Source organism: Dermacentor albipictus, chromosome 1 (genome assembly GCF_038994185.2).
Source record: "Dermacentor albipictus isolate Rhodes 1998 colony chromosome 1, USDA_Dalb.pri_finalv2, whole genome shotgun sequence".
Taxonomy (NCBI): domain Eukaryota; kingdom Metazoa; phylum Arthropoda; class Arachnida; order Ixodida; family Ixodidae; genus Dermacentor; species Dermacentor albipictus.
The window spans coordinates 376,705,935-376,733,325 of NC_091821.1; the positions used below are offsets into that span (position 1 = coordinate 376,705,935).

The following is a 27,391-nucleotide window of genomic DNA, read 5'->3' on the forward strand; positions in this document are numbered from 1 at the left end:
TTAAGGTTTACATAGCAGTTGTTTCACAGTAGCAGTTACCCATTAGTTCTGGCTGAGTAAGAGCGGCGTTGCATCTCAATATACATGAACAGGTGAATACGTTACTCTCATGCTTATTTTAGGTCTGGCTTGGTAAAACAAGCTGATGTTGTAGATATAACCTAGCTTTTGTAACTTTGAATGCGGATTTACGCTGCAGGAACAACGGTGCAAGAACCCAGTATCCTAATCTCTGTCAGTGTATATTTACGTCCTTGACGAGTTATCACTACTAAGCAAATCGAATCGTGTAACACATCGCTATTCGGGATGATCGACAGCGCAGTGTCGTAGACAGTAATGCAAGATTATGTAAGACAAGGTTATACGCAGGCACCCCGAGAAACCCGGATTTTCTAAAGGGCTGCGATAATAGGTGTGAAATTGTGTTAATGTCCGCGCTGTATTAGGAAAGAAATTACGAAGCTATAGCTCGTATAGCTCCTAGTGTCTCGCGTCAGTCAGCATATGTTATCAGCCCTTTTGGCGTGGCATTAAACAAAGCATATTGTTCTGCACCTGCACAAAACACTGCACGAAACACGGTGAAATCTGTGCATGCAGCGATTTAATCCTGCTGATTCTACCTCACATCATCCAGAGCGAAAAAGAACGAGAGAGAGAAGGAAAGGAGGAAGACAGGAAGGTTAACCAGACTGTCCACTTTGCTACCGTACACTTGGGGAGGAAGGAGGAGGTGCAGTGAAGGAGAGGGACAAACAAAATACGTAAAGAGTGTTGAGAAAGGTAGTGCACAATCCCCAACGAAGCGCATTCCAAAGGGCAAATTACCTTTCCTCAACCCCCCCCCCCCCCCCCACCCTGCCCTCCCTGCCACCCAACAGTCCTGTTCCACAGTTATGTGTTGCAACTCGGGATGCTGCAGGGCTATCAACGCACGTAATCATAGGTGGCAGAAAGGTTTCCGCCTCAAGACTCCCCTTAATGCGACTCAGAATTCCGGTTAGTCTTGCAAGGTCTGTAGTCGCACCGCGAACCTCAGTTCGAGCTCCACAGCGCCTGGCAACTCGGGCGCCACAAGAGCTTCGTGTAAAGGAAAAGAGACGCACGAAAACCCTGTCTGGAGGCAGCCCTGTCCCGCGCGCCTTTCCATCCTACCCTCTTTTTCACGCCTGCCGCGACTGGAGGGCGAAGACTGCTCTGCGGCCATCCGCAAACATCTGAGCCCGCGCATTCCAAACACAGCTGTGCGTGACACTGCTCCCAGACAAACCACACAGAAGGAGCGGCGCGCCAAGCGTCGCTCTTTTCGGGCGTCATTCATTGCGCCTTAAGGCGAGCTTCTCGCCTTGAATTCGAACCTCACACTCCCCGCGCTCCCTTTTTCGCCGCACTCTCTGCATCTGGAATTCCGCGGGAGCTGCCCGCAAGAGAACAGCCGCGATGGGCCCTGAAACCGTTTTCTTCAGCGGAGGCTGCACCTTACAATGGCTAGAGGAGGTATAGGCGTTTTTTTTTGTATTATGTGGTATTTGAAAGATGTCTGGACTTTTAATTTGCACCTGCTACTCGTCAATTAATAAAATTGGAATTAACGAAGGCCGCAGGCAAGAAGAAGTCCCATAAAAACACGCTCGAACTTGAAGTCAAATCATACAAGTAAATCAAAGAGACACTTAATCCTAAATTCAAGTGCAGTTCACTCAATCCTAAAGCAAAGTAACATTACTAAAATCAAGGCGCAGAAGAAAATGCGGAGTAAGTTCACAGGAACACACATCGAGTCAAGCACAGAATAGAACAAACTTGGGTCAAATAAAACACACAGAGTGGGTTGTTTGAAGGAAACTTGTAATGGTCCTTACGACGACGAGTTTTGGCTGTAACATTTAATATATGCTTCTTGAGTTGGCTTCTTATGAAGTCGATGATTTACAAAACAATTATACACTCGGTTGCACTGCAAGGCTGTTTGTTCATCCAAAAATCGTGACCCCGTGCAGAAGGCGAATGCTGGCGGGAAATAGATGTATCGACGTTTGCAGGACATCGGCATTAATGTTCACTCGGAATTGTCTCGTCTCCGAGGCTATCCTGAATATATTGCAACGCACAACGTTGTTATGGAAAGATTCGGCAAAGCAGGCAGAACAGGTCGAAGCCATGAAGATCTGAGGGATGTTTCCACTACCTGGACCTGGCCGGCAAACATTTGCCGGAACTTGAAATGCGCGGGTTGTTGCAAATAGTGCGCCTAACTACCGGTGCTAGTACCGGTGCCTTACTGGTCGCCTACATAACAGTAACATTAAAGTTAAATGGAATGCGCACCCACTCGGAATACACGTTCCAGATTAGCGCAAGCCGCCTAAGTACTTAGCGGTACTTAGCCTAAATACTCACGGAGATTTCCCTGTGGCACTATGCGCAAGTCCTGACTAATCTCTCGTCACAAGCTGTCGCATAAAATCTGTAAGCTTTCTGGGCTACAGTAAGGACGGACGACCTCAGTACGTATTTTAACGAAAACGAATACAGTATCCTTCGCGCCATTTTTTCAGCTGACTCTTTCGAAAGTAGAGGCGTAATCAAGTTGCGCACGGATATCTGCTGTGTCAAGCGTCACGAGCTTCACGTCTTACCTTCGGCCTGAAAAGGCTATAAAAATGGGCGACTCAACAAGGTGCGAATGTAAAAATTCAAATGTTGCTTTAACGTATTTCGACGCACTTTCATTGCACAGAAAGAAAGAAGAGAAAAAAAAAAGGAATAGAGATGATGCGAAACGAAACAAAGGCAGAAAGGGTAACCAGGAAAAAAAGTATGCTTTTCCACCCAGCATAGGGAAAAGTGCATATAAATAGATAGGAAGCCATCCCGATGAGTTGCGAACCTGTGCACAAAATTCTCATGAGGCCCACTTCCCTATCACAGCCCATGTTGCAGGCCCGTATACCGCATGGAGTGAACTGGCATTTCGGCGGCATTTAGCGCACACGTCCTCTGCGACCACTCCGCTGCTACTGGGTATATTGAGCTCCGACAGGGGCCCGCTGTCCAGTGTCTCTAACGCGGGTGGGTTGCACATTCCTTCCTGCTAAAACGTGGGGCACAAAAATATGCAAAAGACATGACAATCAGACAGATGATGTGCGATTGTCCCATCGCAGGCACAGGTATCGCGAGTAGAGATGTCGGCCCATCCGGTTATAAGGCAGTATGACTACGTAAACGCGACACCAAGCCCTGTACAGCACAGTCTCTTCGCACCTTGGTATAGCCTCGGTAGTAGATGGACTATTAGTCAGGACCTAGTGAATGTAAACGACTATTCTTGCAAACTCCTTCAGTTTTACAAGGCCGGCGTACAATCCCGTGCGAAGTGCAGCTGCCGCGTCTGTTCTCTCGAGCGGAATTTAAACGCATCTGTCACTGTCGGGCACAGACTAGGCGGATTCGTCGGCGCGTTAATTTCCACTGACATCACATTGTTCAAGCAGCCTCTAATAAAGTATATCACATCCCTGTTGTGTTCTTATGCGGTATAACTGTCTTATCTCTAAGACAAGTTGCGCACGAGATCCCAGAAGCATTGATATTTGAATGCTTAGGCGCACAGACTTCGAGCCACTCCTCCTCCCTCCCCCCTCCTCCCCATTTTAGCCAAAACAAAAAGACTATAACAAGGATGCGCCCTCTTTCGCTGTTAGAATCATTAATCTGTCATGCGTCGCAGCTCCACTGATTAAGTTACGCAACGTGGATGTTACGTGGCCCAGCCGCGCGACACATTTTAATTCCCCAGGTGAGCCGCGCCGCCAGATAAGACGTTCGCAAAGTGCAATTAATCCTTCAGCCGCGGCCAGCTTATATATTGCATTTCACGCTGCGCATGACTCGCGGGCGCGCCAACAAAAGTATTCCGACGATCCTCTTATCTGACGGGCCCGTTTATACGAGCAGTGTATCGGCGCGCGGCGGAGTCGCGTCGAGTAATCTGAGCGGTCGTGCGTTGTCCGCGAGCATCGCCGGTTGCAACGAGTAGTAAAACCACCGCCCTTGACGCTATACAGCGGCGCGGCGCATACGAAAGAACAAATGGCGAAGCAAGTCCAAGAAGAGGGAAAAAAGAAACGCAATAGGTGCTAGATACGTATTGGAATAAAATAAAACACGGGGACGCAAGCATTACAGTGGAGCCCTCTCTCGGGAAGCCCAGCGAAGCGTACGCGCAGCTCGTGTGGGAAATGCGCCACGCACGTCCGCGCCTTGTAATGGGTTGCCCCTGACGTGACTGGTGGCAGTGACGGCGGCTTCGACACTGGAAGGAGCCCGTTTCCCGAACGCGAATGGCGAGCGCTCGAGGAAGCCCCCCCCCCCCCCCCCCCCCCTCCCTTTGTTTGAGGCCTCCGATCGACGCGGCGCGGTTTATGTGGTATGGCGCGTCGCGAGGCGGTTTCCTGTGCGGTTTTTGCGGCCCTGTCTGGCGGTCGTTTGGCCAATTGGCCGCGATAGATATGTATACAGGGTGCATTAAGACGGGCGTGCGTGCCGGAAGGGCACGGCTCTGCGAGCTTCGGCCGTCGGTCGGTCGGTCTCTGTTGGTCGTCTGTTTCTGCTCCTTCTCGTGCCGCGTGCGTAACTCCGATCGCGATTGGTTACGTGTAAACGCACCACATCGCAGCGACATGCCGCCGCTGACCGTGTACAGCGTTTTGGAAACGCTGTGGCGTGCTGCACTCGTAAACCAGTTGAAAGTAAGCGAGCACGTTCGTGGCCCACTGAGCAACTTTGATTCGCCTAGCGCATGCGGGTAGTATTCGAGACGAGCGTAGAGATTCGGCCTTAATAGCGAGCCAATATACTGAAGCGCTAAAGCCATTTGTTGAAATTTAGTACTCGCGTTTGTCCACATGGTGATCAAACCCTACGTGGATACGTTATCATCTTTGTTACGGTTACCTTAACTAATAGGCTAATTTTATTTATTCAATTTATCACTGATAACTTTTTTTTTTTTCAATTCAAAAGAGACCGAGATGAAGTAGCCGAGAGACTTTATATTTCACTCGTTCCAAGAGAGTCGGTTTATAATATGACACAATGGTTAAAGTTGGTCATAACCATTCCATATGCTTAAAACAATGATGGGAAATGAAGAGTTGTACGTAATCTATGCCGGATTTATGCGGAAATTGATCCTTATTTAAATTATGGGGAACTGAGCGCCACTATAGATGGCGGTCAGCGTTCATTTAGCCTGAGCTAGCACAGATCCTATGACACAACTCAAGGGGACGGAGTCGTTGTGCCTTTAACGTTACGTGAGGTATAGCAGTTTTTTTTTTGCACGTAAGTTTGCAGTGTCGTACTTTAACACACAAGACAAACGGCAAAGGTATAGCAATAATGTAAAAAGAAAACTCTTAATGGTGTCTTACCACACAATAAACAAAACTGAACAAAATGATATGTGAAAAGACCTGCTAGTGTTTGAGCTTTGCCTCACTGCTCGTCACTGTCAGTGGGCGATGATACAGACTGAGAGACAGGGATCACATAAATGTAAGAGACAACGTATCGGGGCTTATCGCCAGCAAATTGCTTCTTTCAGAACAAGTTTAACACGAAGCTCTGCGCCCAAGATTTTGCTAGGGGCACCACATCCAAGTGATTGCAACTTGGCATGTCTTGGCGTGATTCAGTACCGTCAGCGCCAAAAGAGGGTGATGAGGTATTCATGAAAGAAATGGTTCACTTCACTGCGTGTAATTTCTACGCGCATTTAAGATTAACGAACTTTAAATTTGAAGAGCTTGAAATGGAGTTTATGAAACGAATATTGCTTCTGTTGACTCCTCTTCCAGAAAGTGGGCAGAAAAGAAAAAAAAAAACCTTTTCGTTCTTTGCAGAGAATTCTAAAGCAAGAATTTCAGATCTGGATATATACGTACACATCATCTCAACTGGTGTGCAATTTTAGAGCAAACCAACCCTTGTGAAACTCGATATATGAAATCATTGCTGACAGAAACAGTTAAAAGAAAAGCGAAATAGATGAATTGAAGTAGGTAGATAAAGCAACGCGTTAGAAGAGAACGCCGCTTTAATACCTTGGCCTCCGTTATTCATTTCTTTTCATTACCGTACAGTTTGGTGAATTTAGCCCTGCTTTCGCCATAGTGCTGATTTTTGGCGTGACTGAACCTAGCAAACACATCGGACACTCGTTTCGGTTCATATTCTGTTGAATAATCTACACGAAGCCTGTATAGTAACCCAAAAATATATAACTGCATTTATAATCGCACTAATTCGTTAAATCAAGCACAATTCTCAGCACTTGCGCGAAACTCCCTCCCAAATTTTTCTTATGCTGTTCTAATATTCAGTATTTCTTAACACTAACTGCGGATCAATTAAGCTGCTGCATACATCTATGTGTAGTAGACAGAAAAAGATGTTAATATAATTGGCAAATGTAAAGAACTGCTGAGTAGAAAGCGTTACCAAAAAGTAATAATAATGAAATCTACCTGAAATATTTGGCTCGATGATCGTTCTCTTAACAATTACTTAATCTACACGAGAGTTCTGCTGGAAATAGCTATTCAGCGTGAAGTACTGACCCAAACTCGTAGGCAGTCTTATAAAACAACTTCAGGCATAGCTGTTTATCATGAAATATTAAATTTGTAGCACTACTGATGACACGTGAGACATCAACTAAGCTTTAGTGCAAGCTGCATTTCAGTCTTGCCACACCTACTCATTTATCAGTATTTGTACTGATTTCTTTTGATTGATACACCAGTGCGGTACTTGAAATGTACCTTAGCGTGGAAGCTTGGGCTTGTTGGCCATTCATTGGACAAAGGACACTGCGCAAATAAGATAGGGACACGAGAGAACGACAAGCGTAAAACGCTGACTTAGAACAGTTTATTCATGAAGCAATGAAGGCACAAATATATAGGCTGCTACCATGTCCAAAGTGTGAATGATCGGCGGAAAGCCTGGAGCATCATTTGCAATGCTGTTAATGATAGCCACATGCCTAAAAAGCCCACGGAATGTTTTTCATTCGAACCCTGTCAAGATACGCCATTTCTCGAAATGAAAGTGCAATCGAAGGAGAACTGACGTACCAGCTATCAAACTTCCTAATGAAATCTGCCTCAATGATTTCATGTGTCAGCTGCAAACTTTGATTTCTTCCGAGTAGGGCTTACACCCGTGGTCGCGGCAATAAATACCCAGATGGCCCTGTACCGTGTTGTACATATTAAGGTGCTCCCTGAGACGATCGTTGAAGCATGCGTTAGATCTCCTTCGATTGCACTTTTATCTCGGGAAATGGCTTATCTTGACAGGGTTTGAATGGCAAGCGTTCCGCGTGCTCTGTAGGCGTGCGGCTATCATTATCAGCATTGCAAATGATGCTAGAGGTTTTCTGCCGGCCATTCAACATTGCACGTGGTACCAGCCTACATATTTATTCTTTCATGGCATCATGAACAAACTGTTCTAAGTCAGCGGTGTGCGCGTGTCACTTTCTCGTGTCCCTGTCTTTTTTTTGCGCTGTGTGCTTTTTCTATTGAAATGTATGAGTTTTAGAGACCGCTTATGCTGGTGTACCAGTGCGTCCTTCCACGTGCACTGAGTGTTCCCTCCCTTCCTTTTTCTATTCCCCTTTTCCCTTACCCGCAGTGTAGCGCAGCAAACCGGACGATCGTCTGGTTGGCCTCCATGCCTTACCTCTCATTGTTTTCTCTCTCTATAACTTTTTTTCATTTTTTTAGGGATTAAATGATAATTAGATTCCCATTCAACTTATTTTTCGACGTCTTACCGGAAAACCAAAACAAGATCTACAACTTTTTTATAATTTTCTACTGCCTTTTGCGAAATCTACAACCGGCACCGGACCCGGGGCGGCAGAAATTTCGTTTGATTTATTTGTTATAAAGCATAAACAATCAACTGATTTTTTCAATACATTTTTAGCAATATGTACTACATTTTTTTATTATGTGTAGCAACACCGCTTCGGCGGCCATGGCAAAGCCAGTTTATGAGTGTTGTACCCCACTTATACCCGTAATACAGCCTTAATGCTGACTTTCGTGACTTTCTATGAATTGCCAGAGCGTTCCCAATTGGCCAGTTAAGTATGCTAGTAATGACATTAGCCAATTTTTACTTTAACACAAGGAAGTTTATCTAATCTGCTTAATTTTCCCCGCGAGCCTGAGTTCAATCAACGCACCTTATGTCTATATTTTCCCAGACGTTGCTTTATAACCTTTGTACCACAGTGTGCTACTCCATCTGTCAGCACCATTCTTGATTTTAAAAAAAGAATGAATAATTTGAGACAAGGGCCGTGCTGACGTATTCCTTTTTCCCCAGCAGTCTCCATGTCTCTAGTTTGGAGGAAAGGAAAAGAGTTTTTGTTTACAACCCTATACGATCTGTGACAGCGCAACTGTTATTGCAGATGACTTCTCTGCATCACCTGTTCGGCGAAGAGTTTAAGCGCGCCTAAAGAAACAAACTTGGAGAACGTCTCGGTCTCGAAGAAGCTTACGAAAGCGGCCGCTTATAAAAGACGCGCAACTATAGAGAGCGGAAGAATTAGAGTGCGCTCACCTTCGTAGGCTATCCCGGGCCGAGGTCCGCGCAGCAGGAGGACACAGAGCGCGGAGCCCAGAATCCAGGCCCGCCAGCGGTTTCTCGTATCACACATTGCAGCGGTATCCAGTGTGTTGGTCGGGAGCACGATAAAAAATAAATGAATAAAAGCTATCACGCAGTAACAGAGTGCCCTGTTGCCGAAAGAAAAGAAGAGAAAATGGGAAGGAAACGTCCGCTCAGGGAGCTGCACACACGGTTGAGAACGTCGACCACGCGCGCACTGTTCCTCGCGACAGGGCGAGAACCCGAAAGCGAAACTCCCAAAAGTGAGATCCGCACGAACACGCACCCAGGGAGGCGCACAGCGGTGGGAAAGCTAGTCGAAGGGAAGGGGGCGCAGCGCTGTGTTTATCTTTCTTCTCTCTCAGTATGAAGGGAGCGCAGTTAGGAGTGGCGAGGAAGTTTGGAGCAGCTGAGGCGACGGCGTCGCTCCGGTGCCGATGAGCGTCGTCGAAGGGGACGGCGGCGGCGAGGTCGAAGCGGCGAGATTCGGGAAGGGCCACATCTCGCACCGGCGGCCACCCGTCAACAAGTGGAAGCGAAGCGCTGCCCTGCAAAGCGCGTCTTCGACCGGCTTTGCCCTCGCCCTCGCGTCTCTGCTTCTTTCTCTCTCTCGCCCGCTAGAACGGTCGACTTCGGCCGCCAGGGGACGCCACCGCACAAGCGCGTGCTGTTCGCCAAAGCCGGCACTGCTGAGTCGCCGCTCCTGAAACGAGGAAAACGGCGGATTTCGTACTTTTTATGCAAGTACCATAGGAAGTCGTGTGTGTGTGGGGGGGGCGGGGGGGGGAGGGGGGGGGAGGGGGGTTGGTGACAGCGGGCTGCTTGAATTCAGTGACAAACACAGGCATGAAATAGGCTAATTTTAACCTAACCATAGTCTAGGAGCTTTCATTTAGTGAGCAACAGGACTCCATTAGTGGTTAAATTTTCAATACGCACGCCTCCTTTCGCCTTCCGTGAGTTCTTGTGGTCTTTAAACAATGTCTTCAGAAACCTGCGGTAGCATGTTAAATCTGCTACTACACTTAACCTCACCAGTTTTAGGTAAAGCGATGTCTCTCCCTCTCTTTCTATTTCCTTTCCTTCATTCTTACTTTAGTTTTCCGCCTGCACCAAACAGATCTTAAAGATGTAGAACTAAGAGGTGTTGGACACTAACAGGACGATTTCAGCTCATTAAATAATAATTGCGAATGATTTAGCGTTACTACATCAATTTCATTAGGAATAGCAGTCCCAATTCGCGATTGCTCAATGATAGCTCTGGATGCGCTGCACTCGCCATCTTCAAAATTATTGCTAATTATTGTTATACGCATAAACTGCGATCAGACATAGGCGTCTCCTAATTTGCTGCCTCCAGGTTCAAGTATGTCACACCTGTAAGCCGCATTGTCGAACCAATCGGTATGTGAAACTACGAAGTGCGAAGACATACACAAAAAAATTCTGAGCGCTATCTGTAAGAGGTTTGTAAATAAGGACCACGAGACAGGTCCACACACTCATCTTTGATCCTTGAACACCTTAGTTTTCCTCCGTAATCGAAATAACCACACTCTGCATGAAATAGCTATAGCCAACCGAGAATGCGATTGTATTCAATTCCTGCGTAGTGCAGGATATGTTGGATAAGGCTAGCGATAATACTGATAACTCTTTCCTAATCCGTTATTCCCTCCCACGTCTATGTGCCTTGCGAGGGGATTTGTTCCTGTGTCAAATGCCTCCTAAATTACTCCCTATGATAACAGTAGAATACTCAAGAGCGACGGAGCTCTACCCGCACCTCTCATACGTTTATATGTGTACACATTCCTGCAAGAATTAAATACAGCAGACCGTCAACGCTATGTATCGTGCTTTGTGTTCTTCCACGCTTGAGGCGACAAGTCGCTGAGCTTCCGACGATTTTTTGCAAACTGTCGCGAATCATTATCTCGGCCAGGTATCCTGCACGCGAGCCCTTCAAAGATGCAAATTTGGAGCGCATGGGACGACACTGAAGGGCAAGAGAAAGCGCTACATTATTTGGAACATCAGCAATGCCCATTTAAACTGTTAGTAACATTTCCCACTTTCCGCATCTTGTACTCGCGTCACATGTGCCAGCCTGGCGTTCCCCCTGTGACAGCACAAAGCACTATGACACTTACGTCATAGTGCTTTGTGCTTGCTTTTGTTTTTGCCTGTAATGTTCAAATACCGTTTCATTTGTGTCAATGTTGTTATTGCGAATGCTTTACACATGCTGTATGATACACTGCGGTACTGCTGCCAAGTCATTGTAGGGTGCGTCGACCTCTGTCAAGCCTTTCTTCTGGCTTTTTGTCGATGCACCCAACATCCTCATGACGATGTTGAATAAAGAATTGAATTGAAAAAAAAAAAATTTCTCGAAGCAATCTTGCGCAGCCCCCGAAAGGCAGCTTTGGTGACTCCACCGTGCATCGAAAAAGGAAGTCTGGGATTTTAAGCGCGATAACCACGTTATGATTATGAGACACGCAGTAGTTGGGGGCTCCGAATTAGTTTTCACCACCTGGGGTTCCTTATCGGGCACCCAATGCACGGTGCGGGAGCGTTGTTGCTTTGCAGCCGCCTAGACCGGAATCGAACCCGCGTCCACGAGTTAAGCAGCTCAGCGCCCGTGCATCGTTATCACTGGGCGTAGTGTCTTCGATTATCCCTCTTTCTAATATCACCTTACTTTACGATGTTTCGCTCGGTTTCTCTCTAACCAGTCTATAAGGTTGAGTTTCTTGCGTGCTCTTATGGCTCGTTTAGCCGTCCCCCCTTGAAGTGCCGGGGCCGACAGCGGCTTAGCTGGACTTTACGACATCGTGGCACGCCAAGGTGAGCGCGGGTTTCGCGTCCCCAGCGCGTTGCCATAGACGAGCGGAAAGTGCCGCAAGCAGGCACAAGCATTCTGCAGCACTGCATTAGCGCGCAGAAACGATGACGACGGCTGGATTCGAAGACGCGATGAAAAAGTCTGATGCAACCATGGTTTTCCCGTGGTAGACTATAATACGAGTAATCGATGGACTCGCGTGCAACGTTCGTCCTGGACTCTGTGCTTGGGGAAGAAGGCGAATTTGCAGCCGGAATTTCGCTTACGTGTATAATTTAACGGCTTGCGTGGGTCGTGACAGAAAAAAAAACAGGGAGGAGTTCTGTCTAATGACAGCGTACGTCTTCGCAAGGACCGCTGAGGTAGAATATGGTCGGGAAGCAGTGGGCGAATGATTGCTTATTGGTGGTACTAGGATGTGCTTGTGCACAGGTTCCGCACTAGACTCGGTGTACATGTTCTCCGGCGGTGCTTTTCTTTTGTACGAGCACGAAAAAAAAAAAATCACCGCCCCTTCCAGTTCGCGAACATCCGCATAACACTGTGAAGCTGTGTTAGTTATATCCAGTGTTACATCGTGCAAGTCAAACTTGTCAAATAATCTATATTGTAAATCTTTTGTTTCACCATTCCTTTACCTCATTTGCGTTTTTGCGTGTTTCGCGTGGTGAGCATGCTTTAGGAGTGCCTTTCTTTGCGGTTCTTCCAGTTTTCTTTTTTCTTTTTTTCTTTTTGCGCGTGAGGGCAGGCCCTGCGACGACGAGCCTGTTCACGAGCCAACTCTCGCTGCAGCTTGCGGTAGGCGGCTTCTTCCTCGGGAGTACGCACTACTCGTGGTGTTCCCATATTTGTAGCTGGTATGCAATGTGCGGATCCACTAATCCAAAGCTCTGTATATTTGGCGCAAGGCACACCATTGGAGATGCAGGCGCTGCAATCGTTCTGACGATTGGTTGGAACGGTTTGACGACTGACGTATTTGCGCTTCTTAATGAGGTTACGCACACGCTCGGATGCGAACGACATCAGTGACGGTGTGCCAAGCCGTCAGCCGTTGTCGCTTGCGTTCGATGTCTCGAGTTTGCTCGGTGGCGTAGTTAGCAGTATCCGCTCGGCATTGCCGCTTGCGATTCTTCAAAATTAAATTGCTTCAAAATCAAATCTGTCCGTCACGTTAAGACAATGAATGGCTCATACCCCCTTAAGAAATGGCTCATACCCCGGTAAACGCGGCCTCCCCACTACGACGACAGAAAAGTGAAATTCTACGCTGGAATATGGTGTACGGCAGTAAGTGAACGTGATTGTAAGAGCGAGATTGTTGTTTATAAAGCCTCGACTGACCACTGAAACTGAAATTACCAGCAAACCTTTCACGATGTGACGCAGCACTGCTGTGTCGGCTGTGGGTAGGAGTAGCATTCACTAACTCCTACAACTATCGTATTGGAATGACGGACTTACCGATGTATGCTAAGTGCAAGTGTGAAGAGGCCATCAGTCATCCTCTGTGCCGCTGTTCTCACTTTTATAACCAACATCAGCCTCTCCAGTATGCCTTGAATAGACTGGACGATAGACCATTAACAGAAGCAAAAATCTTGGGAGACTGGCCTCACAGTTCATTACCCCAGAAAGCCATTCGAGCACTTCACTATCTGAAGGCAACAGACTTGAGTGCCCGACTGTAGACATCCTGCACCTTGTGCATGTGGAAGTGCGATATAGACTCATGTTTTCTCTGTATCTCTTTCACTTCCCCTGCCCTCCCCACGTGTAGGGTAGAAACTGGACTCAGTCTGGTTAATCTCCCTGCCTTTCCTTGCTACCTCCCCCCTCTCTCTCTCTACGCTGGAATGACGAGCGGCAAGGGAGTCAGCAGAGGAAGAAGACGACGACGCTCGAGCCATGGCTGATTATGACAGTTTTAGCCAACTTCGACAATGATTGCACAGGGTCTGCATAAACAGCTCCGCTGTAGAAAGTTCACCGACTATTTCGACATTCCTTAACACGAAATTTGAGCGTAGCTCTATACATGTTTTCATTTCCCGATATATTGGCTGGCGAGAATTTGCCTCGTGCTGCAGGTTACAACCACAGCGAAATGTGTAGCGACTGTTTCGCTAATCGAGAGATGGCGAGAGTCTGCGCGTGGGTTATGCATGGGCGCGATTCACAGCAGCCGCCGCTGACAGACCTCGCAGACGGCGGGCGCTACTCTGGCGCCATCTCGTAGCCGCCGTCGCCGCACTGCGCTTTTCTTGTCACGCTTTCGCCATGCCCTCCTCCTCGCGTCTTTCATCCCTACTGTGCTCGGTGTTTACTCTTTAATCCTTCACTGTGCTCGTTCGCTCGGCTAGCCCGACTGCGACGCTCACCACAGGAACGGACGCCTAAGAGCTGCGCTCCGAAAAAGCACCAAACATGTACCTCTGTCTACGTACATGAAACGCGAGGACAAGCAGCTGCCACGTATGCTGGATACGAAAAGAATATGGCAAACTGCGCCCAACCATGTAATATCTGTTTAAATCTGGCAAGCCTCACCTGCTATATTAATGTCTTTGTGTATCTTTCTTTATCAGCTGATTTTAAATAAATATCAGATCATTTTCTTGTGATAACCGGACCATTGTCTTTGCACTGCAGGTGCGGAAATTCCAACCTGAAAATGCCTTGAAGAGAGAAAGAGAAGGGTGAAAGGAAAGGTCGGAACGTTAACCAGACTGAGTCTAGTTTGTCCCCTACACATGAGGAGGGGTATGGCGTAGTGAAATAAATAGAGAGAGAAGACATGCGTCTATATCGCACTTTACCATGCACTAAGCTAAGTGCAGCATGTCTGCGGGCACTCAAGTCTATGGCGTTCCGGTACTGAAGAGACAAAGAGAGAGAGAAGGATATAAGTAAGGCAGGAATGTTAACCAGTCAAGAGTCCGGTTGGTTGCTCTACGCTGGAGGAAGGGAGAAAGGGAAAAGAAAGAAGGGAGAGAGGTAGGGACGTGCACGGATAGTACAAGAGTGAAAGCCGCTTGAACAAAGCAGACGTGCTCCGAAATGACAAAAGTTCCTTCACTGCATTCTTAGCCGATGATCGATGGGGGATGGTGTTCTAGTATTGTCTTCTTCAGGTGCTGAAGAAGCCCTCGTATGGCTTTCTGGGCTGATGAAAGTGCCCTGAAGCATCACAGGTGCCAAATTAGAAACACGTTTGAATATCTGGCGACAATGTGTACCAAAGCCGTTGCAGAAGCTCCTACCTCCGGCTTTCCTGTTATGCCCAGTATATCGCAAACCACTGAACGCTGGGTAAATAGTTCAATGATAAAAATGCGAATTTTCACGAATTGAGACTATATGTTGCTAGTCTATCCTGCAACATTAGACACCTTGGTGAGGAGCTGAAGTGAAATCTTTGCCCTTTCAGTCTGCTCGCGCATGAAATGTATTGCGCCCCTGGACTACCACCATGATACGAAGGACATTCGGTGTAGGTAAACTTTATTTTTCTGGAAGCTTTCAGTTCATGTACCTTAAATCTTTATTGTTTGTGGTTGGAAATTTTTTCCCCGTGCCTAGAACTTCCTTGTCTCTACCCTTATTGTATCAGTCGTCATCTTGAAGGGTTGTATCGTCACTTCTGTCTGTGCACTTTTCTTTCTAAACTTTTATTTTCTTTTCGCAGAGATTTAGAAGAAGCCTCATGGGTATTCTGGACATGAATACCACCACCTACAGCAAGCACAAGCTCTAAACAATCGTTGAAAGGCTGCTATTCACGCATATATTTCTTCATATAGGCAACGTATTGAAATTCAGGCTAGAAAACAGTCCATGCGCTTAGTATCGCACTGCGCATACAGCGCTGCTGTTTTTCTCGAAATAATTTACGATCCAGTTGCTTCGGAAATCTGAACGACGCAAACATTTGGTAGCCATAAAGCTGTACGATCGAGATAATAAATAGTGAGATAAAAAGCAGTGCGACGCAGAATATAAAACTAGCTCTGTGCAGGTCACTGCTTTCAATACTTCAAACAACGTGCCGCCAACGTACCCGGTCGCAGTTCCAAACAATTGCACTTTCAACGCATAGCCACGATGTCTAGCGGGATAACTATTGCCAGAAAACGGCGGCAACGACCCTTCTGTTTAGTTTTGCTGCAATAAAACATAGTTACCGGATAACGACTTGTGCACAGACGCAACTGCCAGCATAAACGGTGGCCCCGCTGTTTCAACCACTGCGAAGCTATAGATTAGCGATGAGGAGAGCGTGAGTTACCGTCACGCATTGCGCAGAAGTGCTATTAAAATAGGTTATCTCCGCAGTTTGAAAATGATGCCTGAAAGCAACCATTGAGGTTTTAAGCATTAAAAGAAATCGAGTTCTCTTCACCGCAAATGCATTATCAGGCTTCTGCGGCCTGCGTGCGCCATGCATAATGGAGTTTAACGTACGCAGCGTTTGGTTACGCTCTATAAATAGCGTTCCCAAACACGTAAGCTTCGGTGGCTCACCGATTCGGATTCAATTGTCCCGATGGCTGCTCTATCGCTGCAGTTCATCGCCATCACATTGCTTATTAAATTTGGGTTCCTATCAACAAAGTGGAAGCGCAAGCTGTGCGCAGCAGCATGGCTAGCGCGTCCAATTTTATTTATTTACAAATACTGCTGTCTCGTAGGGAAGACATAGCAGGAGTGGGTACATACATTAGTAAAAAAATATAACATGGGCAGCATAGAAATAGATAACACAGAAGTATTAAATACAGATCAACCGGTCAAATTGTTGGGCAACTGAACAAGGAACTCGCGATCGTTCGTTGATTTTTTGGCGTCTGAAGACCGTAAAAGACGTTTCAGCCTAGACATGGTACGTATGCTGGCAATGGATGGCACTCGCTTGGAAAAGTTTGGCACAGAAAAGAAAGGTGTGAACTGTGAACGGTTTAGACACAAGATGACACCACATTCGCCTAACATTTTTTTCCTGTTTTGCTTATGCCCGTTCTTCTACAATAAACGAAACTTCACAAAGAAAATTTCACTCTAGAATTAAAATTCAACCAGTCATCTACTTTTCATATGCCCTGCGACGATTCTGTGTGAAGATGTACTTAGGGAAGTGAAGTTAGAAACTGACCACCCTCGTGACTATGAGCGATGGCCCATGGATAATTCATTTTGTAGCTCAGCGTTGCCGTACATACTAAACCCGGGCATCCATGCTTGCATATTATTTTGTTGCCACATTATGCTGCGTGACAACTAAGGAGGACTAAACAATAATAATAAAAATTCAGTGGTGATTTAGCGGTAATTGCGAAAGAAATGGGTTAGAATAACTATCACCTCTTTGAGGTCGCGGATATATGATTTAAAGCGCGTTCATTGGAGTGCAAAATGTTGTTCAGTAGCCCACTCTGCACACGTCACGCCTCTTCGAGGAGCGAGGTGCAACTTGCAGTGGTTCTGGAGCAGGCCAACGTCAGTGGAACAGACCTGCGAAGGATCCCAATCATCTAGTGACCTCTGAATGCAAGCTTATGGATTATTTAGCCAAATTCGGTAGATAGCTGTGCCGGCGCGCGGTTATCTTCTAGCCAAATTAACACTTATTTGAGTGTGCTACGCGATGACAAGCAGTCTGCGCGAAAGCAAATGTAACGGTAAGGCGCCGACAAAATGTCTGACCTAGTCCAGCAGAGCGTAGTCCTAGGCTAGTCCTATAGCTAACCTAGTCCGTAATACTTAAAATTCGTAATTCATAACTCCTTCACAACGACAAAAACATCAGCTGAGAGCGTTCCACATGAGTCAGATCGGAGCTGGTATGACAGTAATAAACCATTCAACACGAGTAAGATACTTTCTCATATTTATTTGCGGCACTTTTCTAATCTTATAGCAGCTGTTGGTTTGTTGAACTGATAGTCTTTCAAAACGGGGTGCATGTGAGTGTACACCTATTTGATCGTGTATAGAATTTTACAGACCTCCTTAAATATTGTACTACACGTTATAAAAACAAATATCACTACGATGCATAGCGGTTTGGCATCGACACAACACAGTTAAATCACGGCACCATTCTTTAATGATTTCTTTCTGGCCCCCTCTCTCCATCTTTTTTTCTATAAAAGGGGACGCGCCGTTAATTTCTTTTATTCCTTTGCTGGATACGTTTTTTCTGGCGCCGCGAGTAAGACTCAGGCCTTTATTGACCTCGATTCTCGCATCACACCGTAATGTGCATGCAGCCGCTTTTGTACTTCGCTTTTGTTATCATATTTAACTTTTTATCGGCAGCCAGTGATGTTGTTTGGGGAGAAAGGACGGTTCTAATTAAGCGTTATCTCTGTGCCTTTCCGGGTTTCAGTGGATCTTCCCGAAGGGTTTCTTTCTTCTTTTTCTTCTTCGTCTTTTTTTTTGTGCCTTGTAAGTAACAGTGCGAGTTGTCTGGCTAAGCTTAACCCACACGCTCGTGTAATAAGCCATTACAAAAAGTGGACGCCTCGCGTTGATTACTCCATTATACTGATACAGGCCTTGTCGACAACGCTGTTCTTCGGTCGGCCCCGACTTACCGCTGTTTATTTTGTATTATCTCTTTCTCCGCCATGTCCACGTATATGCAAGAGCGCTATATACGCGGTCATTTCGAGCAGCTCGCCGTTCGAGGCTGCATAAATTTAGGTATATTACCACCAAAGGCGCTCATATACACACTGGCGATACTTTTCTGCCTCTCTCTCTCAGCGAGATGTTCGCGTCGGATAAAGTCATCACGAATCGCGTCTTACTCTTAATGTCAACTCCGCACACTAGAGCATCAAAATTCATATTACGCCTCACAGAGCGCTTCAGAGCCTCATTCATCGGCTGAGAGTTCACATAGCGTGAACCAGTAGTTTCTTGTTATTTTCCTTGTGTGTGTGTACGTGGGTGCGCGTGCGCGTGTGCGTGCATTTGTGTGTGTGCTGGGGGGGGGAGGGGGGGAGGGGAGATCGTGCATCGCACCTCACGCTGTGCCGCGAGCGCAAGATACACCTGGTGATTGTGAACGCACGCTGTGTCACTGCCGCCGTTATACCCCTCCGCACAGTTAGCAGCAAAGGCCGCACTTGATATAGGAGGGAAGATACAGACGAGGGATAATCTTGGGCGCTGGGACACAAGTTGGGACGCATTTCAAAACAGAAAGGCTCAGCTGTTATGTTTACTCCAGTTGGTACTTGGACATTCCATGACTATTTTTCATCTGGGTTTGATTTCTTATTTATAATTTTTAACTTCAATTATTTTTCTTGCTTTTGTTTATTTTCTCGTATTTTGCATGTCAATTCAGACATTCATCTGAAGATGACACCTTATCTGAAGAAGTAACTTTACTGGATATAGCAAGGCTGGCACCTTCAGCTTTCGTTAGGCTCTTTTTTTTTCTCTCTCTCTTACCTGTTATCAGACCAGGTACACATGGATCTTCAACGGCGTGCTTTCGCTGACAGACAGACTTCCAATATTGCTTAATGATTTTACAATTCAAAAAATAGCACTGATGTCGCAAATTCTGGTATTAGAATCACTAGTGCGCCACTATTGCGCGTCCAATATAGTGTTCACTTCCCTTCTTTGCGCACCAGTCGAAGGCGTTGACGGACTAACCCTCAGCCGACCTGGGCCGCATCTGGCTACGATCCAGCCGACGGCCCTCTGTTCCACCCTCGGTACAGGTTCTGAACAAAACAGCATCATTCGAAAGGGGGGGAGAGGGGGGCGCAGGTATAGCCGAAAAAAAAAAGCGAGGAGGGATCATGGCATGATGTAGTTGAAGATAGAAAAGGTTGGCCCAATACGTGGTCATACCGGGGTAGGCGGGTAGGAGGACATTACAAGCACAAAAATTCAAATGCACAATTGATTAATCAACAAGAAGTCGCTAATAAGTACTTAACTAATTACCTTGTGGCAAATATTGCGGGTTACAAATTCTAGCCGTGGAGTTCCCAAGGCGGATTCACTTGGGACGAATTCTCAGGATGACACCAGTTCCGAGGTATTTATAGCAGAACTTTGTGGAGAAATGCATTGGCGTTCCAATTAGCTTTGTGCTTCAAGGAATCCTGGTATCAAAAAGAAAACGGAGATGTCAGCTTTTGCCCTCAAACAAACCGTGCTTTCGTTCCTACACGACAAACACAAAGAACGCATCCACGTTTACACGGATGGTTCTGTCTGCTCTAATAGCTCAGCTGGAGCAGTGGTTATTCCCGCAGAGTCTGTCACCCTCAAGTTAAAGACGTCTCACGTAACATCATCGACGGCTGCAGAACTCGAAGCTATCCGTGCTGCTTTAGAGTTTATTTGTCACAAATCGTCACAGTCATGGTCCCTCTTATGTGACTCGAAGGCAGCTCTCCAGTGTGTGATGTCCCCTTTCAACCACGGACCAAATATGCAACTAGTGGCAGACATCCGACTACTCCACCATCAAGCAATCAACAAAGGGCACAACGTCATCTACCAGTGGATACCGGGTCATTGCGGAATTGCGGGCAATCATCATGCGGATGATGCCGCCCGATCGGCCCACGATGGTGCCCACGTTGTACCACTACCACTGTCACGAACAGACGCAGCCACAAGTCTTCGCTCCCTCGCCCGCGAGCTTACGCAAAATCTGTGGAACACCAATGAGTTCACGAACGAACGTCTCCACAGATTGGATCCGTGTCTGCAACTCCGCCTACCACCAGGGTTACCACGAGCGGAAGCAACACTTCTGTGCCGCCTGTGGCTCGGCGTGGCATTCACGAACTCCTATTCATTCCGCATTGGAATGGCCGACAGCCCTACTTGCGGCACCTGCGACTGCGAGGAGACGATTGAGCACCTCCTTTGTGACTGTCCCAGCTACAAAGTGCCAAGAACAGTGCTCGTAACCGCGCTCGAAAAATTGGACAATCGCCCCTTTACAGAGGAGAAGGCTCTAGGACACTGGTCCAGACGGGCTTCGGCACTCAAGGCCTTAAGGGCTTTGCTGAAGTATTTAAGGACAAGCGAATTGTGCGATCACCTTTGAGTGTTGTATCGCGTAGTATCGCGGTACCGCGTGAATTTCCTTAATTTTTTTCTCCTTTTTTTTTTCTCCTCTTCTTCTTCTTTCTCCTTTTATTCCCTTTACCCCTTTCCCCAGCACAGGGTAGCCAGCCGGTACTTACACTGGCTAACCTCCCTGTCTTTCCTCCTCTTTGTCTCTCTCTCTCTTGTGCTTCAATGCATGAAACGACGTTTCATTAAGAAAGTAAGTGGAATGAAAGTGCATTTTTACCGCAAGTTTGATGGTGCATATCTCGTAAATGGCGCCGGTCACAGAATTATATTCAAGTGGATATTCCTTGCAGTTTCACCTGCTAGAGTGTTTAAATTGCAATATGTGCCACCAGGCAATATAGTTAAAATCTTAATTAGTGAATTTGTGTTAAAAAGTTGATTACGCATTTCAAACTTTTCTGCATGTGCGCCTCTTCGAGTAGATTAGCTCATGGACTAGCATTGCTCCACATGCCTCAGGCAACGTAAAAAAAAAAAAAGATGTTGAAAGTGTTGGCAGAAGCATCCTGTACAGCGCAGCGCGTCGCGGCGCTGCCAGTCTGTGTAGGGACCTCGGCGAGTTCTGTCGTGCGCTCCGAAAGACGAACCTTCGACTTCGACTTCTGAGTCAGTAGTTGCGCCCGGCTCTTTTGGCCGTCCACGCAAGTATGAGGACGAAGCCGAGGCACGTGATGCGAAGAACGATAGAAGACAACGTGTGAGAGCAGAAATATCAGGTTTCGTAAATCGAATCGTCATCAGGAAGACGTCGCAATGCTTTCGTATTCATCCATATAGGGACTTCGCATTAGCTGTTATTAGGGTTGCTCGATGTCTTCCTCGCCGGGCGAGGAGGACATCGAGGTGCTCTAGCTGTCCTACGGTCGCTCCCGCGTCGTCATTTTTGTGAGCCTCGGCTTATATCTGCTCAAACTTGGTCTTTCGCTCTCGACTGACTTATTCTCCAGAATTCGAGAACGGCAGCCCGCAAAACAAATGTCGCGAAATATAAGGACAACATCGCATGGATTTTATCTTAAATCTTCTCAGGCTAATACATATTAAAAGTGCAAAACAATGTCAGTGCTCAAGTCTGAAAGCGATCTTATTCTACTGGTGTGGCTCTTTACGGGCAGCGCAGTGACACCTGTCTTATGCCAGTGACACCTGTTCGACACCTGTTGTACACGGCGTGTTAAAGCTTTTGAGTGTGCCAGGAATATTGGCGCACCCCCGTAGGTCGCCTCCATCTTAGTCGGACCCGCCTTTAGCTAGAACACCGTCCGAGGAGTTCAAGCGTAGCGTATAAACATTGGATTGGTGTCAGTGCTTCGTACTGTGGGCGAAACTGACATTTTTTTTATCTCGCAGGAAGTTTGCACGAGCCCCCAGAAGTTTATAAATTCAGCTTCCTTGATTTGCCTGTTGCTATCAAGTAAACACCAGCTGGTCGAGTTTACCAATAGTTGAGAAGACTGAACTGCCACGAAGAAAAATGGCTGTAATGGAACCAGATAATCGGACACTTGTCAAAAAAAAAATTTAACTAAGTTGGAACCGGATAAAAAGAGTCGAATCTCCACACAAGTGTAAACGACAAACATAACAGGAGGCCTGCAAAGGCCGGCGGCTACTGATCGAATGCTGTTGGTACGACGGCCAGCACAGACCAACATGGAGGAGAACCTGCAAATAGAAAGCATACGCGAATCGAATTTTCTGTAGAAAGGAGTAAGCGTTCACTTCAAAAGGTAGTTTGTTTGATCTAACGCAGGTGGATTGGATTTCACGAGAGAGCAGTGAAGATCGGTATCTTTACGGGAGAGGGTTCTCTGAAAAGGTGGCAGAAGATTTGAAAAGTTCGGGTGGCTGCGATACATGGGATACGGGTGCTTGCCGACTATCAACATGGTACGCGTCACAGAAAGAACATCGTTTCCAGAAATGCATTCCTCTTCTTCATCATCTTGTTCTTCTCCTTGTTTATTCTTCTTTCTTCTTTTAAATTCCTTTTATTGCATTAGTTTAGCTAGAGAAGCTACGACCGTCTTCCAAAACCAACGATCGTTGATACGCGTCCCCGAGCTGCACATTTCGAGCTTCAGGTACGAACGCATCACAGTAAAGAGCTTCAGCTGCGCAGACGCACCGGCATCTTCCGAGGAACCAACAGTAGCAGCGGTAGTCAAGCCCCGGCGGTACGTGCGCAGTTAACCGGCGTGGTTTCTCCGAAGCCTCTGTTTACTGACCGCCCTGCAGGTGTGCGCAATCCGCACGCATCCCCCATGCAGGTACGGTTTCCTCTCCCGCACGCTCGCTTAGCACGCTCTCGCCGAAACGGAAGAAATGCGGGGCGCGTCGACCACGCTCCCGAGCGGTGTTGGCGCGCGTCGTACGCTCCGCCGCTTGCCTTTGCACGCGCGTCGTCGGCGTGTGCGGGAGGGGCGTGTATCGCGAAGCGTCGTGTGATAATGAAGGCGCCATTAATTCTGCACCCCCCCCCCCCACCTCCCCCTGCTACTGAGCTCGGCGGTCCACAGCCGACACGCACGCGCCAACTAAGACCGGGAGTTGCTTCCTTCGTCGTATCCCGCGGTTTGCTGCGGTTGTGTTCGCGGGACTTCGGGAAAACGGAGCCTTGTCTTGTCTGCTCTCTGCTTTCTCCGTTGTTCGGTGTTCACAACGAAGGCGCACCGCGTCCGCTGGCGGGTATCGCTTATCCCATTGCGTGAGCCTTACGCTATAGGAAAGTTACATTTCTTCGTTTATATCGGTATTTCCTTTCTTTCTTTCTTTTTTTTTTCATCATTTTGTTCCCGCCTCGTTCACCTGGATGTATCCGGTGCTCAGGTGTTCAGTGCTCGTTTCTGAGTTCCAAACCGCGTGCGGCTCTGAAAGGGCCGAGCCCTCCTTGAGTGGAAGCGCACAGCTGGAGAGGTACCGCTTATTCCCGCGTATAGCTGGCCGCGGTATAGAAACAGGCGTTCGATGCTCTGGTAATGTGCGCTCGTTAGGAGGCTTCCTGATTTGTTCTTGGGCGGCTCTGGCACAGATCCAGATACTGTCGTCAGCAGTTCGCTGTTAAGGCTCTTGACGACGAATTGTCACGTTAAGCTTTTGGTTTCAACTCCCAGGCCAAAAATACTGCAGACAAGAAGGGGTAGGAAAAGTACCGAGCACGCAGAAATAAATACGCGAGAATCAAGACATTGTAATTTGGATATTATGCTTATAATATACCTGGTGACTAATGCATCAACATGATCAAGTCTGTGGTCCCATTCCCTCCATAATGAGTTTTCCCTGAGTGATGCCTGAACCTTTTGCGATGTCTACCACCCAAAAGGCGGAAATTATTCGTGTGCACATGTTGATTCTTTACCTGTTTAGAAGCGGTAATGGCGGCAAGCCGCCTTCGGACTTCGTGACCAATGTGTCGCGCCTCAAAACACCGGATTGTTCTCGTTGCATGCATGGGCTGTTCTGCCAGTTCATCTCCGAAAAGTTATGATTGTCGTAAACTTTGTGATATGGGTAACCAACAAAGGTTTAAGAACGATTGTTAAGCAACAAATCAGTAATGCCGTTATAATAAGTCAGCTTTCAGAGTCAATTTAATGGCTTTATTAAATCTTATTAATTGCTGTGTAGCTTTCTTTCCAATTATACCTCGTTATGCACGAAACATTGTACATATTCACAAAATAATTGCCTGTCCGAATAGAAATACAACGCGTATCCCATTTTTGGACAATGAGTCAAGTAAAGATGGTCTTTTTATCGGCATGCTGCTCAGTGTTTGATTTCACACTACAGTGAATTTTTTCAAAAGAAGTTTCATAAAGGCGAGAATACAGAGCTAGCAAACAAAACAATTTCTGCCTTGCACTAGATACGGAATTCGACCTATTTATTACCTACAGCACAGCTGAGCTCATGTAATCATATAACTTCACGTTCGCAGATACGAATAAAACCTACTGCTAGGCTAATCGGTTCATTACGTGGAAACTCACCACGATATCTAAGCGGCTTGGTGTTGTGCTGCTGAGCGAGAGGGAGGTACCAGGTTCGAGTTCGTCCACGGCCGCCTCATTCTGGAGGAGAACGGAACGTAAAAAACGCTCTTGTACCGTGCATTGCGGGCACTTTAAAGAACCGCAGGTAGCGAAAATTATTCCCGAGTCCCCCGAGTACGGCGTACCTCGCAATCAGGTCGTGGTTTTGGCACATAAAACCCCAAACGTTTAATTAAAGTGTTTATACGGAAGGCAAGACGCAGCGCCACACATAAAGGGTGTCGCAGATAACTTTAGCCAAGGTGTTCAACGAAAAAATAATAATAAAAGGTTGAAAAAAAAAGAAGAAACAAACACGGTGCGATAAATGATAAAACCTGCGGTGTTACGTCGTCAGACCACGGACGACTGAATGCTAATTTCGTTCAATATTAAACAGGAATCACTATACGTGTCGGCACTAGTATACAAAAAGTTGTCTTCAGCCCTCGCGTTGTCCATATCGCAGTTACGCAGGGTACTGTTGAGACAACTGAAGGCGGCGCACAAGTCTTCATTTCTATTGCCGTAGAGCACGCTGTGCTTTATGATGGCAATTCAGCTCGAAAAGACATAGACCCTTGCTTTTATGTGAGAAATCTGAAAACGCAATGCCTTACGTTTCCGAAATGATAGGAAGCGCGCGCGAGCCTGGCTGCGGCTTGCCGAACAGGCTAAATGGGCACAATTTCGGCACACCGCGCTCGCTGGCACAACTAGAGCAAAACAGAGGAGTGGCTTCGGCGGGAGAGTGAAGCGGGAGGCTGTTTCTACCCTGATGCCCCGCGCGGTGAAGGTCTTTTGCTCTCGTTTCGCCCTTCGGACCCCCGTTGCTGGCGGCCGGCTGCCGCTCCCCTCCCTTCCACCCCCAATTCGCCCCCTTCTCACTGCCATCGCCGTGCAGCGGCCCAGAGCGTGTGCGTGTGTGTGTGTGCGTGTGTGTGTGCGTGTGGCATCGCGGACCGGGCCCGCTAGATTGCTGGGTGCGGCAGGGGAAAGGCGAGGCGGCCGTCTCGAGGGCGGGCAGCGAAGGCAAGGCGCAGCCTAGACACACACAGCGTGAGTTATGGCAGCTCCGGCATTCCGATCAGGTGCCTCCTTCTGAGAAGAAGGCGAGTAAGCCAAGGCGGCTGGCGCTGTGCCGCTTAAGAAGACGAGCGCGGTCAGACCGCTGCGGTACCACCGCTGCTACTCGGGAACTGTCCGGTATTGAGTGGCTCGCTGGCTGCCGTCCCCGCCCTGCTCGTGAAGGCCTTGGGCGCGTGCATTTATACATATCTACACGCGCGGGCGCAGTGAGGAGAACGAACACGCTGGGTATACACTACATCGCGTAACACCGCAGTGATCTTACCTTTCTTTGATTTATTAGTCATGCTTTTTTTTCTTTATCTTCACCCAAGAGGCGCGTCGCCGCCCGATACGCCGCTCACTGCTCCCCATATCTGATTTCTCGTCGCATGTCTGCCTTTCTCGCCCCCTTGATCTCCTCTCATCCAGCCTGGCGTGGCGTCGTGCTTCTCGCAAGGCCTGCTTCGAGGCTTTTTGGTGCCATGCTTGTTGGTTGGTTTATGTGCTGCGTGTGTTCGCCGGCCCAGATCGATGATGGGGAGAGGGGGCTGCGCGGCGTTAAATGCTGTTGCGCTGCTTGGCGAAGGTGGAGTGAAGATGAGGAAGCCAGGAACAACGTACGCCCAAATGCCAAGCGACCTGCAGCGCTCGCGCGAATGAGAGACAACCGATGCCAAGAAGAGGAAGAAGAGTGATGGCTGCTGGGGCGGCAGTTGTTGCCCCCATCCAGCCCCTGATGATGTGCTGGAACCGGAGGAGGGAAGATTGAAAAAAAAAGGAAAAAGAAAAACTGAGTGGGTGGGGTCGCCGCACCTCGTTTTTTCCTCCCTCTCTCTCTAATGAACGCCAGCTCGATGAATGCTTAGGCCCAGCCGATTAGATGTGGGTATTGCAAATACGCGATTCATAATATCTGTCAGAAGCATCGGAGAGAGATAGGTACGGATGCATTCATTACCATTGGCCCCTTGCTTCCCTGATTTCGCTGTGGTATCTTGAACATTCTCAAGTTTATCTTCGGATGGTACGAACGTTCCGGTGAACATCGTAAGCAGGAGGGGTACACACTATAAGCCCACGTTCGTGATTCTCTAAACTTGCAAGCTATTTTTTCGACGATGTCGGAAGCTTCGCGGCTGTTATTTATGGCGCTTGCCACTTATGAACCCCTTGGGCTTCTCAAAGCCATGTGCCCTATTCTCGGTGGCGCTTCCTCCTACAAGTGGCTATAAACCCATACAATTAAGGCCATATCCTTTCGTTCTAGGTCGTTTGGCGTACGTTGGAATCTATTTTCTTTATAGTACAGCCAATCTTGGCCCAATGACACTCACGTGAGGAATATGTGCGTCTTTGGCTTAAATTTTGCCTTGACTTCCGTTGGTGACAAGAACAATCGGCCGAAAGAGCATCGGGATACTTCGTGTTCTTGCTAAGCGAAACTTTCATACAATGAAAAAACGAAGGAGAGATAATTTTACGATGCAAACAACGTGTGCTATAAGTTGCGCACCACTTGCGAATGCCCAGGAGGTAAACGTTAAATGTGGGCGAATTCGAAGAAGAAGAAAACGCGCAGCGCCATCAATGAATCGTGCTTGAATGA

The 27,391-nt window shown here is 47.4% G+C and overlaps 1 protein-coding gene across 2 annotated transcripts in view; it reads right to left on the reverse strand.

Moving 5' to 3' along the window:
- Positions 1-27,391, reverse strand: part of LOC135901743 (neural cell adhesion molecule 1-like) — a 723,087-nt gene that overhangs the window by 243,325 nt on the left and 452,371 nt on the right. For both annotated transcript variants that reach the window (XM_070531921.1, XM_065431564.2), the window contains one exon: positions 8,653-9,403. In XM_070531921.1, coding sequence (XP_070388022.1) covers positions 8,653-8,749 — 97 coding nt within the window. In that variant the 5' untranslated portion in view covers positions 8,750-9,403. The remainder of the gene's footprint in view (positions 1-8,652; positions 9,404-27,391) is intronic.